We start from the raw sequence: 19,374 nt of genomic DNA on the forward strand, positions 1-19,374 counted from the left end.
TATTTTCTTCATTAACCATGAAGGTGGGAGGTTATTTTCAGTTTTGAATAACTGAAGGATAAAATGAAAAGTGTTTTCATTTTGTATGAAGATCGCTTCACTAAGTGCTTTACTAATCGTTTAGCTGACGAGAGACTACACGATATCCTTCTAAGTGAGGGCTTAAATGATCGTGTAAAGCGTCTTTTACTAAACGATCGTGTAAAGCGATTTACTAAACGATCGCATGCTAAGGGAGATTTACTAAACGATCCAGAGTGTTTTACTAAACGATCGTGTACCTTCAAGATTTACTAAACGATCAAGCATACTCAGTCTGTGCGATAGACAATACATTCTCCCACTTGCTTGATCGTATACTTTGATCGTTTATCCTCCATCCCTCTACCAAATTCACAACAAGAGTTCTGGATTCTCACTCCGAGAATACCAAGGTTGCCGAGTGGTGGTGTTAAGGAGAAGACTGTTCGTGATTACTAGACGATTGGGTAGGTGATCTGAACAAAAGCAAGAGGTTGTTGTCCAATTCTTCATGAGAGCGAGAGATTTGTAGAAAAAGAGTTCTTCAAAGGTATGTCTTTCGTTCCTTTTGTTTTTAATTACTAAAGCATGCTATAATTTGTTCTTAGATGCATAATTATTCTATATGTTCGTGAATGCCTTTAATTCTTTCACAATAGGCTTAGAAAGATCTTGCTTTCACTCATTGGTTCTCTTGAATAAGAGTTCCTTCAGTGACCCTCAAGAGTGATAAGAAGCTGGATAAACAAATGGGTGTTGAGGAAGAAGACACAAAATAAGTAGTGGCTGAACCTATTCTGGAACTTGAGTTAGAGAAAAAAACTAAAGATAAGTTTGAACGAAAGGAAACGGTAGAAGAGCTAGAGCCAATATCAGGGAGTACTTCTAACTTAATACCTTTTGTTCCTAATACTCTTTCCTATCCTCAAAGTTTTTAGAAAAAGGAAGTATATGCACAGTTTACTAAATTTTTAGAAATATTCACAAAGTTGCATATTAACATCTCTTTTTCAGCGACATTAGAGTAGATGTCAAACTATGTGAAATTTATAAGAGGAATCTTATCTAAAAAGAAGTTTGGCAAGTCTGAGATGGTTAACTTGACTAAAGAATGTAGTGCAGTGTCATAAAAAAGTTACCTCAGAGGTTAAAAGATCCAGAGAATTTTACTATCCTTTGCACTATATGGTCTTTGAATATTAAGAAAACTTTATGTGATCTTGGTGCTTCTATTAACTTAATGCATTTATCTGTTTATAGGAAGCTAGACATAGGAGAAGTATGACCTACGAGAATATCACTTAGCTGATAGATCCTTAGCCTATCCTTAAGGTATAGTTGAGGATGTTTTAGTCAAGGTTACAAGTTTATTTTCCTTACAGATATTGTAGTGCTAGACATGGAGGAGGATGTTAAGGTTTCATCATACTGGGGTGTCAGTTAATAACTACAGAAAGAGCTTTGATTGATGTCCAGTAGGATAAACTAGGTCTAAAGGTAAATGAGGACAAGATAGTATTTAACATTTATCGCTCTATGAGTCATCCTGACGAGGTTAGTACTTGTGACATAATTGATGTTATAGGTAAGACTGTATTTGAGCATGTTGAGGAAGTGTTAGCCACCAATTATCTAGAACAGAGCATATTAAACTATATTTTTAATAAAGTAGATACTTCGATTGATAAAATTGCTTTGTATTTTAAGTGGTTAGATTGTTTGCAACTTCGTAGCAAAATGCATTACCAACTACATATTTCATATAATGATGAAATTGAACCTAGACAGTTTGTTTAGTCATCCCAATCAATCCCTAAACGTAACATAACTCACCAACGAGCATGAAATACTAGTTAGTTTAGAATTGATTGTAGTGTCTATGTCTGATTAATTGGATTAGACAAGTTTGTCGGGTGTCCAGATGAATCAATTGGGTTGTTAGTTAGATAACCTAATTCCTATAATAAATCTATGAACTAATACATAAATAGTCCAATAATCTCTTAATCATTGAAGGTAATCTTGTGCTATCCCTCCTCTTTCACCGTTATCTTATTTACCTATCATTTTAAATCCTCCCTTTTTACTATTTTCCTTTGATAAATTTAATTTAGAGAAATTAAATAGAAGACTCCGTGAGGTTCGACCCAATCTTGTTGGTTAACTACCTAGTAGTAGTAGTAGTTCATAGATCGGTTGTCAATAAATATATTTGATCCTGAGACCCCTGGATAAGTTTTCTCTAAGTTATTTTCTACTCATCTACATAAAATCATAATAAAACACAAAGATAAACACCATTTTCTAGAATTAAAGATATTCTAAACATGGTCAAATGATGCTTAACCTAGGTAAAATTTGGTAATAATTCAAAGGCAAATGCTGGTGAAAAACTATCAATAACTCTTTTAGATGTTTGAGAAGCCCAAAAAAATGAGACTTAACACAAAATTTAGCCATTACTTGTCCCAAGTAAGTTTCTAACTAAATTTTCAGGCAAACAAGAAAAACAAAGACAAACACTTCATAGGAGTTTTCATGCCCATAACTAATTTGGGCCCTCAAACTCATCATTTAAAGTCTTCAAAGTAGTTGCCAAACATTACATATTTTAGCAGAGTGACTTATTTCCAAACAGAAACACTTAAAAAGCCAACCCAAATACACTCATAATCATATCAATGGATTATGCATCATCTTTAGGCTGTTGACTATTGAGGAAGTAATTTTTGGCAGCTTGAGCAATGGCTATCAAAGGTTGAACATTAGCCAGAGAAGCATTTTCAGCAGCTTCTTCCTTTAACTCATATTGGACTGTAGATTTTACAATGCAACTGCCTTCATCCTTCTCAATAATTTGGAAACAAAACCTGTAAAGAGAAAATCCCTGATCTAGGTAACTTCCTTCCATTATTTGTGCTATTTTTAGACGCTTCTCATTATCCACCTTCACCAACTTCTCTTTGTATCTCGCACCACCTAAACCTGTAATGGTATGAACATTTTCTCAATCTTAATTATTGTTAGCCTATGTTTTGCATTTGAACTCTAACCTATGAAAGCTTTGAACATAACCTAAGCTCTATATTAGTTTTTAGAAAAGAAAACCTAGGTTAAAAATCACTTCTAGTCCTTAAACTTTCATACAAAGTAACAATTTAGTAATGAATTTTGGTTTATATCAATTTAGTTCCTATACTATCAATTTTGTAACAATTTAATCCTTAAACTTTAGTATGTAACAATTTATACCTTGTACTTTAAAATTTGTAACGATTTAGTCCCTACGGTACAAATTAGTTTTAAAATTTAATGAGATTTTTGGGATAAATAAACCGATAGACTAATTAGGGACTCAATATTAATAAAAATAATTAAAGTTGATATCTAGTTTGATAATATATATATATATATATATAAATTATTACAAATTTTGAAAATATAACGACTAAGTTGTTATAGACTAAAATTCAGGGTTTAAATGGTTATATTCTTAAATCTTTAAGGACCAAGGATGTTTAAAAAAAATCTTAATGACATAATAGAATAATTGATAATTCTTTAAATATATAATATTTGGGCTTTTAGTTCATCTTTTTGTTCGTTATAAATCTGAGTAATGTAACAAGCGTGTTGACATTACATGTCTATTAGCTCAACTAAACTAATATGAATTGATACTAGATCAATTGAACACATATATCACAAGAGAGATTTGGTCAATTATCGATACTAAAGATGTGTTCTTTTTTTATTCGTTTAAAATTAATTTAATATTTGATTAACACTTTTAAATTACTCAAATATACAAATTTAAATGATTTAGTGGAAGGGAAGCTTTTAATGATGTAGATGTAACTTTCACAAATGTGGCGTGCTTAATATAGAGCACTAGGTTATCCAATTTTAAAATTGATTTTTCGACTTCCACGGAAGTGATTTTGAAATAGATAAAGTGACTTTATCATGTACAAAAATTACCTCAAATTATACTATTCTAGTGGTATGACAATGACATTTAAAAGTATAATCAAAATGAGACATTTAAATTGAGTTTGAAGGATCAAAATTAAGTATATTTTCATTTTTAGTTGTCTCGAAATCACTCCAAAACATGTCACAACGACAAAAACTAAACCAAGACGATATTCATAAGTGGAAAGAGTAAGGATTTACCGGGAGCAAAAGTGACATGGAGAAGAGTTCCTTCGCTTCCATCGCCTTCGAGAAACTCGATTTTCTCAATGACATTGGGGAGGTGAAGTGGAAGGAATTTTGCAAACTCAACGGTGCCATAAAGCTCCCAAACTTTGGCCGCCGGAGCCGGAATCTCAGTTTCATTACTGATTTCACTCACCATTTTTCTTTCTCTCCAGAGACAGCACACACAAAAATAGAGAGATGTGGTCTTTTTATTTCTCACTAAGGGCCGTACACACCACGATTGGTCCTTAGGCTTCGGAAATTTTATCCATATCTTCTCGTGTTCTATATCTAAATGCTGATAATTAGATAAAAGGGGAGAAAATCCATTTTTCTTTATGTCGTAATTATAGTATTAAATGGGTTCGGTATCGACACAAGGGGTGAATCGATATTTCTATCATTATTATAGAGAAATTCATGGGACATAATAATTAAACGATAAAATATCATAAAATATAAATAATAGATATGTAAATATATTTATTTACTAATTTAAATTTATTTTTTAATTTTTTTATAATTTTACAGGAATNATATCATAAAATATAAATAATAGATATGTAAATATATTTATTTACTAATTTAAATTTATTTTTTAATTTTTTTATAATTTTACAGGAATATCTATCGAAATCAAAATTTCATCCATATTTCAATCAAAATTTTCGTAAAATTAAGACAACGATATTTTTATTCACATCGACATTTTAAACATTAGTTGTAATCCAACTTAAAAGGTATATAAACTTGAATTGAAATTATTTATCAGAAAAAATGTAGGGTTGAAAATGGAGATCCGATGGTGTGTAAGGAACCAAGGAATACAATATCAATATTGAGATTTTAATTTTGTTGATATATAGTCGATAGTATATTGATATGGACGGATAGTTTTGAAAAAAAAGAATTATGAAAATTATGTAAACTAATAATCAAGGCCTCATTTGGTAACCGTTTTGTTTTTTGTTTCTGTTTTTTAAAATTAAGCCTATAAGTACTACTTCCACCTCTAAATTTCTTCTTTTGTTATCTACTTAATAAAGATGCAAATCATTGTAAAAAAAAAAAAAGTAGATAATATATGCTTAGTTCTAAAAAAAAAAACAAAAAATCAAATGATTACCAAACAAAGCCTAAATGGTTACTAAATGGATCCAAATTAAACTTATTTTTAAAATAAGTTAGAAATCTTGTTATAAGTGTTTTTTTTTTTTAAATCATATTGAGATTAAAAAATTATATACTTTTATGTTTTATAGATATTTATACAAGATATCAAAGATAAAGGTTAAACAAGTAGACCACGTGACTTAATTAGGAAATATCTAACCTCATATAATTGCATGTTCTCTTGTCAGGGATGTCCATACAGAGCTATAATTTGATTTTACTCTCTGATATTTTCCTTGCCTTTAATTTGTCCTTTTGTTTTCCTTTCATTTTCAGACAACTATTGATGGCCCCTTTGTTTGAAGGAAAATTTTATTTTGGAAAAAGAAAAATAACAAAAATCCAAAACCATCACAATTATTGCAAATCATGTTTTCTTCACCAGTAGTGTAGTGTTGGAGGTATTACAAAAATCTCTCCTCAGACATAGTGTAATATAATCTTCATTTTTCAGATTAAATCTTTATGCTCTATTTTCTTTTTTTGTTATTTGATGTTTTTTTCTTAAATTATATCCTTTTTTTTTTTTTTTTTTTGTTTCTTCAAATTTACTAGCAAATATCTTTTATACCAATGCAATTTTAAAGGTTTTAGATGATTCCCACGATCGAACGTTGAAGGTCGAGAGGCATGCTACTTATAGAATAAACACACATATTTGATGCAGAGATGGACCTTAGATAATTTGTACTAAATGAGAAGTTGTTGGTTATTTGCACCTGGTAGCGCACTTCTTAAGTTACCTTATGATTAAAGACTAAAATGTAAGAAGAATTAATTCCCTACTCGGTGTTTGAACATTTTACAAGCAATTTGATCAAACATGAGGTTTGACCACCACAAAAGAAAAAATTAAATTAAATTTTGATGATAAATAATGAACACTATCATTTTTTAAAACTAAAATACTTTGATGGATTGAGTTGTATTCATCTTTATGTAGCTCATCTAGCTACCCAATCATAGTTTTTTACATGGGAAACTTTTTTGCTTTTTATTTTAAAAAATATTTTTTCATTTTTCTATGTAATTAGAGGGATTGCATTAAGATGAGTGCAACCTATTTGACCATGATGCACCAAAGTATCATTCTTTTCAAAATGTAAAATGATTAATATGAGGGAATACTAAAATAAATGTTTCATTTGAAAAAAATAGTAAAATGTTCTAAAATTAGGAAAATGGTAAAGTGATTTTTATAATTATTAATTATAATTTGACAATGGATCAAAATAAACAATAATTAAAAAAAAAAAACTAAATTTAAAATCATGACAACCAAGATTTCATTACCTATTAAAAAAATTATAACATTTATAAATCTTGTGAAAGTAACGACTAATTAAAAAAAAAATTAAATTTCAGATTATAACAATCAACATCCTATTATGTATAAAGAAATAGAATGTTTTCGAATCTAGAACTTGAAATTACTTCTTCAAATAAAAACAAGCAAAACATGAGTGTAAACAAATACCTTCGATTCAAAATGATAAATTATTAGTCCCTTAGGACTAAGGCCCCTGAAATATGCTATACTCAAAATAGCTAAATACATCGTATCATTAAATACGTTGTAATCGATGAAATCAAACAACTAATTTCAACATGATTGATCACGATCCAAAAAACATCAACATAAACAATCACATTGTACTCAAAATAATTATTAGTCCACTAAAACTAAACCCCAGAGATCTTGATGATGCAACATTTCAATCGATCATTTTCTCCATGAACAGATATTTGGCATCACGATATCCTTATATATATATTTTTTAAGAGTGTGTTTAGGAGAAAGAATTATCAAATGTTGGAACAACTAACAAAGGTTGAAATCACTTATATAAAATTTGTTAACACCTTCAAACCAATAACTACACAATTTCAAATTTCTAACTACGTATGATTAAGGCTCCATTTGATAACCATTTGATTTTTGTTTTAAATTTTTGAAAATTAAGTCTATAAATTTCGTTTTCACCTCCAAATTTCTTGCATTATTATCTAATTTTTACCAATATTTTCAAAAACCAATTAAAGTTTTGAAACCTTAATAGATGAGTTTTTGGAATTTGGGATTTGGCTAAGAACTCAATTCGTTTTACTTGTGAAAGATATAAACTATTGGATGAAATTGAGAGGGAAAATGCTTAATTTTCAAAAACCAATAACCAAAAATCAAAAACCAAAAACCAAATGGAAATAAGCTAACTACATCAAACCATCTCATTGAAAAAAGTAACATATAGTCGCACCACCAACTATTAGTAAAGTTTACTTTAAATCATTCAAGTTTAAAAGATGACCTTCCATAGTCACACCACCACAAGTAAGCAGCACGTTTGAAAGTAATACTTGACTAATTATTGTCAATATACTGTCTAGAGGGTTTTGATAGTGACAGATAGCTAGAAAATAAAAATGTTATCGAACGAGACCAAAATAACTTTAATCAAAGAGGTAAAGTTCCACCTAACAAACTTGAAATAAGTTCAACCAAATAAAAAGAAAAGGAGAAAGCAAAGGAAAAGAATATTACGAAAAGGATTGTGACCAAATAGAGTAAGGTCACAGATAAAGTAGATTGAGAACAATAATGATGAAAAAGAAGAAGAGGGAGAATTGAAGGGATTGAATCTCAACCGGAAGCGTTTTATCGCTTTTTATCTTTGAACGGGGAGAAAAGATTTTTCAAAATTAAAAAGAAATACATATTAAGTATACTGCTGAAATAAAATTAACAGAGAAAAGAAGTTAACCTTTCAAGTCTTTCTTTTCCCGAATCCTTTCACTACAAGAGTTCTCCTCTTGAACAATGTCTTCCTCCCCATTATTCTCCATCAAGGAACAAGATTGTGGAATCCTCTTTTTCGAAGGAGAATACAAAGAAATTTTATTCTCTATGTTTTTGTGAGAATATAAGAGAATTTTCTTCTTATGAGAGAGTAGTTAATTTTCATGTATATGGAAAAATTCATCTCTTCTGTAGACACTCTACATAATTTAAAGAAGAGAGAGGGAAAATAACTCCCTCTCCCCATTTCTCCAATCCTCTGCATTATTCATAGGAGTTACACTTTATTTAATATAAATTAAATCATATTTAATCCATTTTTTTATATTAATAATTAATTAAATTTAATTAAATATCATAGGTGTAATTAAATATATTTGCTCATATTCAAATCCACATCTCTCTTATAACCTATAGTTTTAATATGAATCTCATTCCTATTAAATTTAAACTATAATTTTAATATGAATCCAGTTCATATTATTTATTATATGAATCTTATTAAAATAAATTAAATATCTCATAATATATAGATTAATTTTGAATCCTCTTCAAAATTAGCTTTATAATATAATGTATTTATATACATTGTATTAATTGTATCTTATACAGGTAATTTACATTACTTAATTTCATTTGAACAATTCAAATTCTTCCAAAACAGTATGATCCTTGTTTTACCCTTAGTGACCTAGTAGCAAGATCTAATTGACCTATAGATTAAAAGCTCCAATGACCCAAGATTAATTTATTAAAATCTTTAATTACATTAATCAACTTTCATTAACTGTGAATCACTCCACTAAAAAACCATAAATGCACTCTTCGCATTGTAGAATATTTATATGTCCATTGATTTAACCACGTAAGTCAATCCTTCACAAGTTGTTTATAACTATAGTTGGGTCAAATAACCATTTTTATCCCAATAGTTACCTCTTAATCCTTAAGTACCACTGATCTTGTAATGAATAATCTATTTATGATCCAACTATAAAACAAAATCTCTCTCGAGTTAATAAGAGGGTGGGATCTTATTGTTCAAGTTCTGGTGTCAGCACTTAAGAGAAAAACCTATCTACTTACTCTAAATTCAGGAAGGAGTGAATTCCATCTCGTGTAGCTATGTTTCTAGCTCCCCCACTCGATATCATCCCCACAATGGTAGGTATATTGAGTTGGCGACTAGGGCCACTCTCACCCATACAAATCAAAGGCCAACCTTCATTAGCAGGAGTTCATAACTCATTCAGGATTGAGATCGAGTTACATAAGGTCATCGTTTGACAAACTCATTGTATAGGATACTACACTCACAAATCTTCACATGAATGATTTGGATCAAATCGTTTGCAACACTTACAACATTTGTAACACATACAAAATGGGTCGTATCTATTGTGTCACCAGGATAAGACACACAACTTTATCTATATACTATAGACCTTTTTTGTTATTACTTGAACACGATCTACTTATATGTCAACCACATATTGTTCAAGTTATATTAAATAATCTTGAATCTTAATTTATTGGATTTGAGTTATGTAAGAAAATAAATAACACTTTATTTGTTAGAATAATAACATTTTATTTATTTAATAATTTGTTTACAATTTATAGACCACGAGATTAAGGCATAACCCTAACAAGAATAACATACAGTGATTTACGTGGAAAGCCCAAAACAAATTAGGGTAAAAATCATGGATAAGGATAGAAGAATTCCACTATATAACATAGGAGGTATAAACATTATTTCTTACAGAGAAATAACAAATTCTCTTATAAGAAGAAACTCTCTCTATTTTATCTCACTCAGTTGTTGGAGATTTTGGGATGATTTAGCAATCATGAGTCTCCACCTATTTATAGCCCAAAGAAACTTGGCCACCAAGCAAATCTAATAGCTCCAACTTATCCTTGATAGATGTGAAAAATCCAATGACTCCAATTCTCCTTGATAAATGTGAAAGATCTAATGACTATCAATTGATTTTGAATAAAGTGTAAGATCCAGTGACTCAGAATTGTCTCCAATAAACTTCATTTAATTTTGAATAAAGTGTAAGATACTTAGATCCAATGACCCAAAATTGTCTACAAGAAACTTCTTGAATAATAAGGAAATTTCTTAATGATTATCCAACAAACAAATCCAAAACTAAGTACTCTAAGTCTTATTCTTCCACTTTTTTTCTAAAACCATAATACTTGATTACTAGTTAGATTGTCAAGAGAAATAGAAAGAGATAGGGAGACGATGGAGGTTTCATATTAGAGTTTCACCCTCACTACAATGATATTGAAATAAGCTTCAATACTACAACATTAAATGAGACCCAACGAGGTTTTACATATGAGAATGAACATAAACTAAATAACATAATGTAATATAAATGATAATTGTTTTAAATGACAAAACTGTAAGAAATATTTTCAAATATAGCAAAATATCATTGTCTATCACTTATAAACTTTCTTACTATATTTGATAGACAATGATAGTCACTGAAATACATCTGTCAATATCAGTGATAGATACTAATAGATATGATACACAATGATATTTTACTATATTTATAAATAAATTGACTTATTTTCATATTTAAAAATAGAAATATAAAACACTTTATAATCGAAACTTCTATTTCACTCCATCAAAAAACAGGGAAGAGAAAACATTCATAACATTCTCAGGAAGAGCAATTCCAACTTCAACTCCTCCATTCCCATTCCTACTCTCTGCCATTGAAAAACTCCCACTTGGATTTATCGAAACCATCTCCACTTTCTTACAACTTCCCCACCCAAAATCAATCTCATAAACTCCAAACCTTGGCGATCCCCCAACAACAATTGTTTTATCTATTGGCATCTCATTTCTCCATCGCATAGCATTTTCTTCCAACATTTCCACTAATCTCTTCTCATTCACAACCTCTGTTATCTCTGTTATTCCCTCACTTATCTTCTTCGCAACCGTCGCCATAGCATTCTCTTCCTCAAATTCCCTCCCTTCAAAAATCACCGCATACCCACTTACCCCATTACCAAAATAATTAACCCCTCCTAATGTTTCCACACGAGGCCGCCAATCCACCAAGAACGACAAAGCAATCTTACTTCCTCCTTCAATTCGCTGCGATTTCACCAGACATGTCGAGACATAAGCGAACGTTAATACAAATGTCGTTAAATGTCGAATCGATGACGAAACTTCATTCACTTTTCTCCTTAGATTGTCTAAGTCAGCACGTTTAAGCTCAAACGTGCCACTAACCACATCGTCGGAAAGGACCACTTTTGAAGTAAGTGATGTAAGACGGCTTTTGGGATTTGAAATGAATGTTTCAAAATACTTATTGTAAAGTGATTGCAACCCATTAATTGGATCATTGGTAGCAGCTGTTCGATCAAAAACTGGAGTAGGGCGATGATTATTATTATTGGTTTTGGAAATGGAAGCCCATGATTTCAAGAACAGAGTGGAAGTTCTGCCATCAGCAACGACATGGTTGGTCGTAATGCCAATGGAGAATCCAGAATTGGGAAACAGAGTGATTTGAAGAGACATAGCTGGAGCCATGGATTGAGATTTTGGGAGATAGGGGACGAGGAAATGAGATTGGTTTGCTATTTTGAGTTGATTTGAAGAGAGATGGTTGAAATCGGCGTCGGTTTTGGCGACGGTGAGGGAAACAGAGTCGCCGGGCTTGTAAAGAATGAAGGGATGTGGGGAGTGATTTGGCCAAACGAGATTGCCGGCGAGAGGGAGGAAATGGGAAAGTGTGAGGGAGAGGGAATGTTTGAGAATTTGGAGGAATGAATCGAAGGGAAGAAGATGGTGATTTGAGGGGGAGTAAAAGAGAATGCGTTCTGTCGGGGGGCTTAGGAAGAACATAAGATCGAATAAAGTCAGAGGAAGACAGAAGTCAGAGGGAGGAGATTGTGAGGGAGAAATTTTGCAGACTTCCAAAACCTCCATTGATGGATTTTGTTGCTCCATTATCATAGTTGCAAGAAGTGAGATATGGGTATGCTTTTATGCTTAATTTAGTTCCTTTTTCCTGTACTTTAAGATAATAATTTCGGATCAATTATTTGAAATTACGGAAATGGTGACAGATAGAAAAGGATCCCATGATCCTCAACCGAAGAGTTTTCGATTTTCATATTTCAAACGTCGACTTTACATTCACTCCCGGAAATTGAAACAGGAAAACAACTTTTGTTTATAATCCGAATTCTGTTTTATATTTTTAGATTTATTGAATTCAGCAAATGTATGATTGACAGACAATTCAAGTACTGTTTTTAAAAACTGATTTTGGATTATTTGATCTAAATGATTTAAATTTTGAAAACAAGATTTTTAAGTTTTAGTTGCATTCAAAATTTGAATATTAAGATTTAAAATGTAAAATTATATTAAATAAAAATAAAAATATTTAGAAATATAATATGACATGTTATAAACTCAATTCAATCTTTTGAAAATTAAAATAAGTATTATGTAGTATATTATAAATTAGGTTAAATTCCAAATCTGATCCCTATGGTTTTGCTAAAATTAAAAGTTAGTCCATATGATTTTAAAATTTAGAATTTAGTTCCTATGATTTGATAACAACTTCATATATAGTCTCTATGGTTTGTTAAATCCGGTTAAATAGTCCCTATCATAGGTCCATATGGACTATTTATGAAGCCTTTATCAAACTATGGTGGTAAAATTTAATTATAAACTATAAGACCTAAATTTTAACTTCTTCTAAACTATTGGGACAAAAAAATTTAATTATCCTATAAATTATATAATATTACAAAATGATAATTATATAATTTTTTTAAACATAAAACCATGTTCATAAATAAATTAATAATAGTCCATTGTCAACTAATATTTAATGGATAACTACAACTAGTTTTAAATTATTTAAATTAGAATTCAATGTTCTGAATTCCGCTACCAAACACATATTTGAAAACCTGAAATATAACTTTTTTTTTTCTTTTATCTAATCCATTGTGTTTCAGATTTCTGTTTTCTGATTTTCTACCATATAGGCTCTTAGTATTTGAACTTTAATGAGCAATTCAATCTCTATACTTTACGATTTATAACTATTAATATTTATTATGAAAAATATTATTAAAATTTAATGAAATTTCTTATACATGTATATTAATAAAGTGAAAAGAAACCAATTTTTGTTATAAACTATAAGGGAATAATACCTTTTTGGTCCCTAAATTTTGGCTTTAATTTCTATTTGGTCTCTAGATTTTAAATTGTTATACATTTAGTTCTTAACTTTTGAGTTTTGTTTCATACTCTCTAAGTTTCAAAATGTTACAATTTTACTTTGAGATTTGAATTTTGTTTCAATTTGGTCTTTGGGTTCCAAGATTTTACATTTTCAATCTAAATTTTTCATTTAATACTTATTTTCAATCCTGGACGTCAATTTCTACTATTAATTAAAAATATTTATGAAGTGAAATTTTAAATTTAATTTTAAAAGTGATAAAAATAAAGAAATTTAATTAATTACAATTCTTTTAACGATTTTTAATTTATTAATATAAATTAACTCTAAAGATGAAAAGTGAGTATTTAATGGAAAATCGAGGTTGTAAGTATAAATCATGGAATACAGGGACCAAACTGAAGCAAAACTCAACTGTCAAGAGTAAAATTGTAACTTTTAAAATCTAGGGACTAAATAGAAAGACCCAAAATTTAGGGGCTAAAAGTGTTTTTTTTTTCAAACGATAAAGATGAAGTTGTTACATAATAAAGTTACACTTAACTTTGAGGGTAATAGCATTGGTAGCACTTTTAGGAATAATAATTAATTGTATAGCAACCTTTTAAAAGAATTGCAAAATATAGCCAAATGTTATAGATTCCTACCAGTGGCACAGGGAGTGTTTGAATTAACTTTTCAAGTGCTTAATTTTGAAAATAAGTAATTTTGGAAAAAATTGAAGCGTTTAACAACCACTCAAAATAACTTTTGATATAGTTTCAAAGAATTAAAAATATTTTTTTCTCTAGTCAATCCAAAGGGGTCAATATAGTTTGTCGCTAGTAGACCCCTAGTAGTAAATTGATCTATCATTGATAGATTTCAAAACCTATATTTTGTTGTATCTACACCAAATTTTACATTATACTATATCTGCAAATATTTTAGATCTGATTGCTATATTTGTAACGGTTCTTAAATTAAATATTTTGCCATATGATTAAATTGTTACAAAATTTGGATATTAAATTATAAACTTTTAAGTATTTAAATTTAAAAATAAGTCATTCAGTTCCGTTAAAACACAGTTTAAATAGAAATAAATTTTTGAAGCATTTTTTGAAAAGCATTTATTTATTTATTTTGGTTTTTTCATATCAATTCAAAGAGAACTTAAATCATTAACCACTTAAATTGTTACGTTTTTTTAATAGAAGTATGAGATGAGAAGTGTTTTTTTAACCTTTCATTTTTTTTTTTTTTTTTTCGTTTTCCTCAAAAGTGAGGAAGTGTAAGTCAAATAAATCGCTGACAATATTCTTTGATTTACTCATCTTGTCTTTTTTCTTTTCGGCATGAAACACGTGGGTGGGGCCGGTGCTATCAAGAAAGAGAAAGAAGAAGAATACTTTTTAAATAATTGCTTTCAAGATGTGATAGACAAAAATGACTTATTTGGAGTTGGTTTTCAAATTTAGTCCTTTTCTAAAAATATTATTTTTTTTACCCAACAATATAAAATTACTGTAATGTCTTCAACATTTCAAAAGTCACAAACCCTCCCTCCCAACTTACCCGTTTGACTTTTCCATTTCACCTTTCTATTTCCTCGCTCGATTTCGACTACATTTCCATTTCCTCCTTCCACTTTCCTTTTCGTTTGAAGATTATTTGGAATTTTCATCTAATCAGGTATAGATTTTCATTTTTTTCGCTCAATTTTAGTTTATCTTAAATACTATAAAATTATTGTTTTAAATCTACGTTAGAACAATGTTGAATGTTACTTTTTTTCCTTAAGAACATCATGGTCGCTCTTTTCTGAACAATTTGTGGGCCTAAAATTAATTTTTTTCCAAAAAAATCGAACCATTTTATCCTAAAATCGGTCTCTACTCGGCCGGGCTTCATGCGAGGGTGACCGGGTATGTGACCCGATGGGGCTAATGGTAAGAAGAGGGGGGAATGATTGGCACCCGACGTTAGACCGGTCGGGCGCAGAATGAGATTTGATCAAACTTCATACTATGAGTGTAGGGGAAGGGTACCCGATCGGGCTCATACGAGGGTAACCGGGCGAGGCTAATGAAAACATGAGGGGGAAGGGGACAGAACCGAGAAGGGGTGGGACTGGGTGGAAACAGGGAAGAATGCTTTACTATTTTTCGGCCAATCTTCAGCCCAACCAAGTATGAGATCGGGCCAAAAAACAGAAGAAAGATTGGGGACTGGATGCCCAGCCGAGACTAGGAAAGGTAGGATCGGGAAGGGGGCAGGACTGGATGGAAACTGGGAAGAATGCTTTACTGTTTTTTGGCCTGGTATTCAGCCCAATCGGGTATGAGATCGAGCCAAAAAAACAGAAACTTATATATATATATATTATATATATATATATATTAAAATATCAGTGTCGAGCCACAAGAGGTAGGATGGGAAGAGGAGGGATTGGGGCGCCCGATCGAGACTAGAAAGGGGTAGGACCGAAAAGGGGTAGGACCGGGTGGAAACCGGGAAGAATGCTTTACTATTTTTTGGCCTGGTCTTCAGCCTGAATGGGTATAAGACCAAGCCAAAAAACAGAAGAAAGTTTTGGGGATTAGGCGCTCGCCCGGGACTAGAAAGGGGCAGGATCGAGAAGGGGGCGGGACCGGGAAGGATCTTTATTGTTTTTTGGCCCAGTCTTTAGTCCACCAAGTATGAGATCGGGCCAAAAAACAGAAGCTTACAATATATATATTTTTTCTTTATAAATATTCTAACTCATTGTTGTGTTGTGTTGACTTCTAAATTATTTATTTGATGAAAAATGTAGGTTATAATGGAACTAGAAATGAAGCTTCATACTAATAATCATTTTCCTGCAGCCCTTTTATGTTGTTCCTATATAGGAAAGACTATCCTTAAAGTAAGAAAAATCTAACTCCGACACAATTAGCCATGTTTAGACAAACATGTTTTAGTCATCTCCTTGACACAAACATGTTTTAGTCCTCTCCTTGACACAAACATCATATTCAATGGACCATTGATTCATTATATTTTTCTTCGAGAGGTAGAGGAACCTAGGAGAGATGTTATTAGTTTTAATCTTCTGCGGGATAAGGTATCATTCAGCCAAATAAAGTTTATCCTTGTTACAGGATTGAAACATCAAACTAAAACTCTGAGGGAGAAAATTCTTTTGTTAGACTTAGAGCTAAGTATTTAATGACAACGAGGGTATGAAGGCATATGAGTTGGACTCTATTTTTCCATCCTTTGAGTTCAAAAGTTGTAGGATTGTATCAGAAACAATAGAAGCAACAAGGATCATTAAACACTCCAATTCATTAATTTTGGCAAAATATAAAGCATGCTTTTGCAGAAACAAGTGAGTTTCATGACATACCTTTGTAGAACTTCTTCAAAACTCGATCTTCAACTGCAATCTTCTCCGAATCTCATTGCAGACCACCTCAAGATCTTCCACACTATTCTCTTCATCTCTAGATTGAGTTGTGGGACTCAAAACAAGCTTGAACCAAGAGATTATTGAGAAGTACTCACAACAACAATTTGGTTGAAGAACACCTTCTTCACCACGATTTTTCAACTAAAATTCTATTGATTGTATGCCTCAAAATCACTTCGTTCTTCTTTATTTATTACAGGTGAACATGCAAAAAAGAATGTTGCATGACTTGCAGCTCATGCTTGGAGTTAATGAAGAAGAGGAAATGAGTTTTGTGTGAGCATAAATAAGATGGATAATGGAATATCTCAATATTCCATTTGTGCATGGTTTTTTCAATTTTCCAATTTATCTCAAAATCAAAACTTGATTTTTAAAATCCATTTTGATTTTAAAACTGAAAAAAAATAAACTTATAAAATTAATTTCATAAATTAATTTTTAAATAAAACTAATTAATTTAATATCAAATATTAAATTAATTTTTACACATATCCATCTTTATATATTTAAATCATATTTAAATATAAACCCTTTTATTCCGTTTACTTCTCAAATTAAACAAGTAATTATATCTCATATAATTACTAATTCCCTTAATTATAATTTGAACGTTTCAAATTAACTTATCACGCTACTCTAGAGCTAATCCAATTACGAGCTAGTAGGGAACCTCGCAGACCTACAGATCATGGGCTCCAACAATCCGAGATTCATTGGCTAAACTCATTAGACCAAATTAACCCCTATTCGTTAACTAATGGGTCACTCCACTAAAGCCCATAATTGCATTCCCTTCACTGTAGATATATTATGTCCACATGATTTAACCATAATCAGCAAATTAACCCTTCGCAGGTTGTTCGTAATAACGACTGGGTCTGTTTTACTCTGAGATTACGTCTTGTTTCTCAAGTTTCTACTGATCCTTTAATGAACAATTGATTGTTATCCAATCACTAAACCAAACTCTCTCAACCCAGTGAAATGGTGGGGCCCCTTGTTCAAAACTTGAATTCAGTTCTTGAGAGAACAACCTTTCTCTTATTCCTAAATCGGGTAGGCGTGAACTTTGTCTTGCACTCTATGTCCCCAGCTATCTATTAGGTTTTACCCCTGAAATGGGAGGCTTATTGAGCCGGCGCTGTTGAGCCGACTCTTACTTATGCAAATCTAAGGATAATCCCGAATAAACAGGAGTTCATAGTTAGCTCAGGATTAAGAACGAGTTACTTTTTAGTGAAATAGTTGGTCTTATATAGTAGACAACATTATAAAGTAAGATTGACTTATTTTTTGTTCCGATCTTATGCAAACTCATTGCATAGGATGCCCCCACTCCTCATGTCATAACATATACAAATTAGGATCACATCGTATGTAACACTTTACAACTATTTGTAACAACTACAGAGTAGGCCGCATCCAATAGTGTTACCAGAATAAGGTACCTAATCTTATTCATGTATTATAGATCATTTTGACTATTTACTCGAACCTGATCCACTCTTATGTCTCCACATAAAATTCAAGTACTCATTTAATAGTCATGGGTCTTAATTTATTGGATTTAGACTTTCATATCTACGATTTATAAAATCAATAATAAGTTTATTGATTATAGAAAATGTTTATCATTTTACAAATTGCGAGTTTTAGAACATAAAACTCAACAAAAGCGATGTTGATGCATTGATAATTGCATTGTTTTATTTTATTGAGTTTCCCATGATGGGTAGAGAGAGGAAAAAACAAATGAATTTTGAAAATTTAGCGATCATAGATGATTGGAATAGATTTTGTAATGAGAACTAGAGCAAGAAAATTTCCTACAAATAGATTTTCCAAACACGAGACATTTTCCTACCACTTATAACAAAAATGTATTAATGTAGTTAAAGAAAAAGAAAATAAAAAAATAGAAACTAAAAAGAAAAAACAGGTACAACACCGAGTCAAAGTATAGTGTACATATTTTCCAGCCCAACCGGACTAGGGTTAACTCTACCTGGCCTCGAACCAGTCCTAGCCCAATTCCTATCCCGTACCCGGGAAGACCGGGTGATTTCAATGAATTTCTTTCATACTCGGTGAAGACCGATAAAGCCCAGACGTATGAATTCAATCAATTTCCTTCATCTCTGGTGAAGTCCGACCAGGTATCAAAGTTATTTCAACAATTATTTTGTACCATGTGAAGCCCGCTTGGGTAATTTTAACTCATTTCCTTTCTACCAGCAAATACCAGTGAAACTTGCTTGGGTAATTTTAACTCATTTTCTTTCTACTCGGTGAATACCCGGTGAGGCCCATCTGGGTATCTTAAAAAAAAATTGCTATATTTTCTTCACGTTTTTATTTTTTATTGTTTTTATAACTATCAAATGTAGGACATTAGGAAAAAAAAATCAACCAAGCAAGCATAAATACAAGCAAATGAATTCTAACATGGAAAATAAAACTCCAAAAAG

The 19,374-nt window shown here is 31.0% G+C and overlaps 2 protein-coding genes across 2 annotated transcripts; both read right to left on the minus strand.

The window, feature by feature from the left end:
* Nucleotides 1-2,407: 2,407 nt before the first annotated feature.
* On the minus strand, nucleotides 2,408-4,466 carry LOC120087829 (norbelladine synthase-like). Its single transcript, XM_039044760.1, has 2 exons — nucleotides 4,198-4,466; nucleotides 2,408-3,006 (listed from the first exon to the last, which is right to left on the minus strand). The coding sequence occupies exons 1-2, from the start codon at nucleotides 4,379-4,381 to the stop codon at nucleotides 2,708-2,710; spliced, it is 483 nt and encodes a 160-aa protein (XP_038900688.1). The 5' UTR covers nucleotides 4,382-4,466; the 3' UTR covers nucleotides 2,408-2,707.
* A 6,052-nt stretch (nucleotides 4,467-10,518) lies between these two features.
* LOC120088608 (phenolic glucoside malonyltransferase 1-like) lies at nucleotides 10,519-12,396 on the minus strand. Its single transcript, XM_039046020.1, has one exon. The coding sequence runs from the start codon at nucleotides 12,207-12,209 to the stop codon at nucleotides 10,842-10,844; it is 1,368 nt and encodes a 455-aa protein (XP_038901948.1). The 5' UTR covers nucleotides 12,210-12,396; the 3' UTR covers nucleotides 10,519-10,841.
* Nucleotides 12,397-19,374: the final 6,978 nt, after the last annotated feature.

The sequence above is a fragment of the Benincasa hispida genome, chromosome 10 (assembly GCF_009727055.1).
Source record: "Benincasa hispida cultivar B227 chromosome 10, ASM972705v1, whole genome shotgun sequence".
Lineage (NCBI taxonomy): Eukaryota > Viridiplantae > Streptophyta > Magnoliopsida > Cucurbitales > Cucurbitaceae > Benincasa > Benincasa hispida.

Coding starts and splice junctions, on each gene's coding strand:
- LOC120087829 (XM_039044760.1), bottom strand. CDS start 4,381: ATGGTGAGTGAAATCAGTAATGAAACTGAGATTCCGGCTCCGGCGGCC. Junction 3,007..4,197: donor CCATGTCACTTTTGCTCCCG/GTAAATCCTTAC, acceptor ATACCATTACAG/GTTTAGGTGGTGCGAGATAC.
- LOC120088608 (XM_039046020.1), bottom strand. CDS start 12,209: ATGATAATGGAGCAACAAAATCCATCAATGGAGGTTTTGGAAGTCTGC.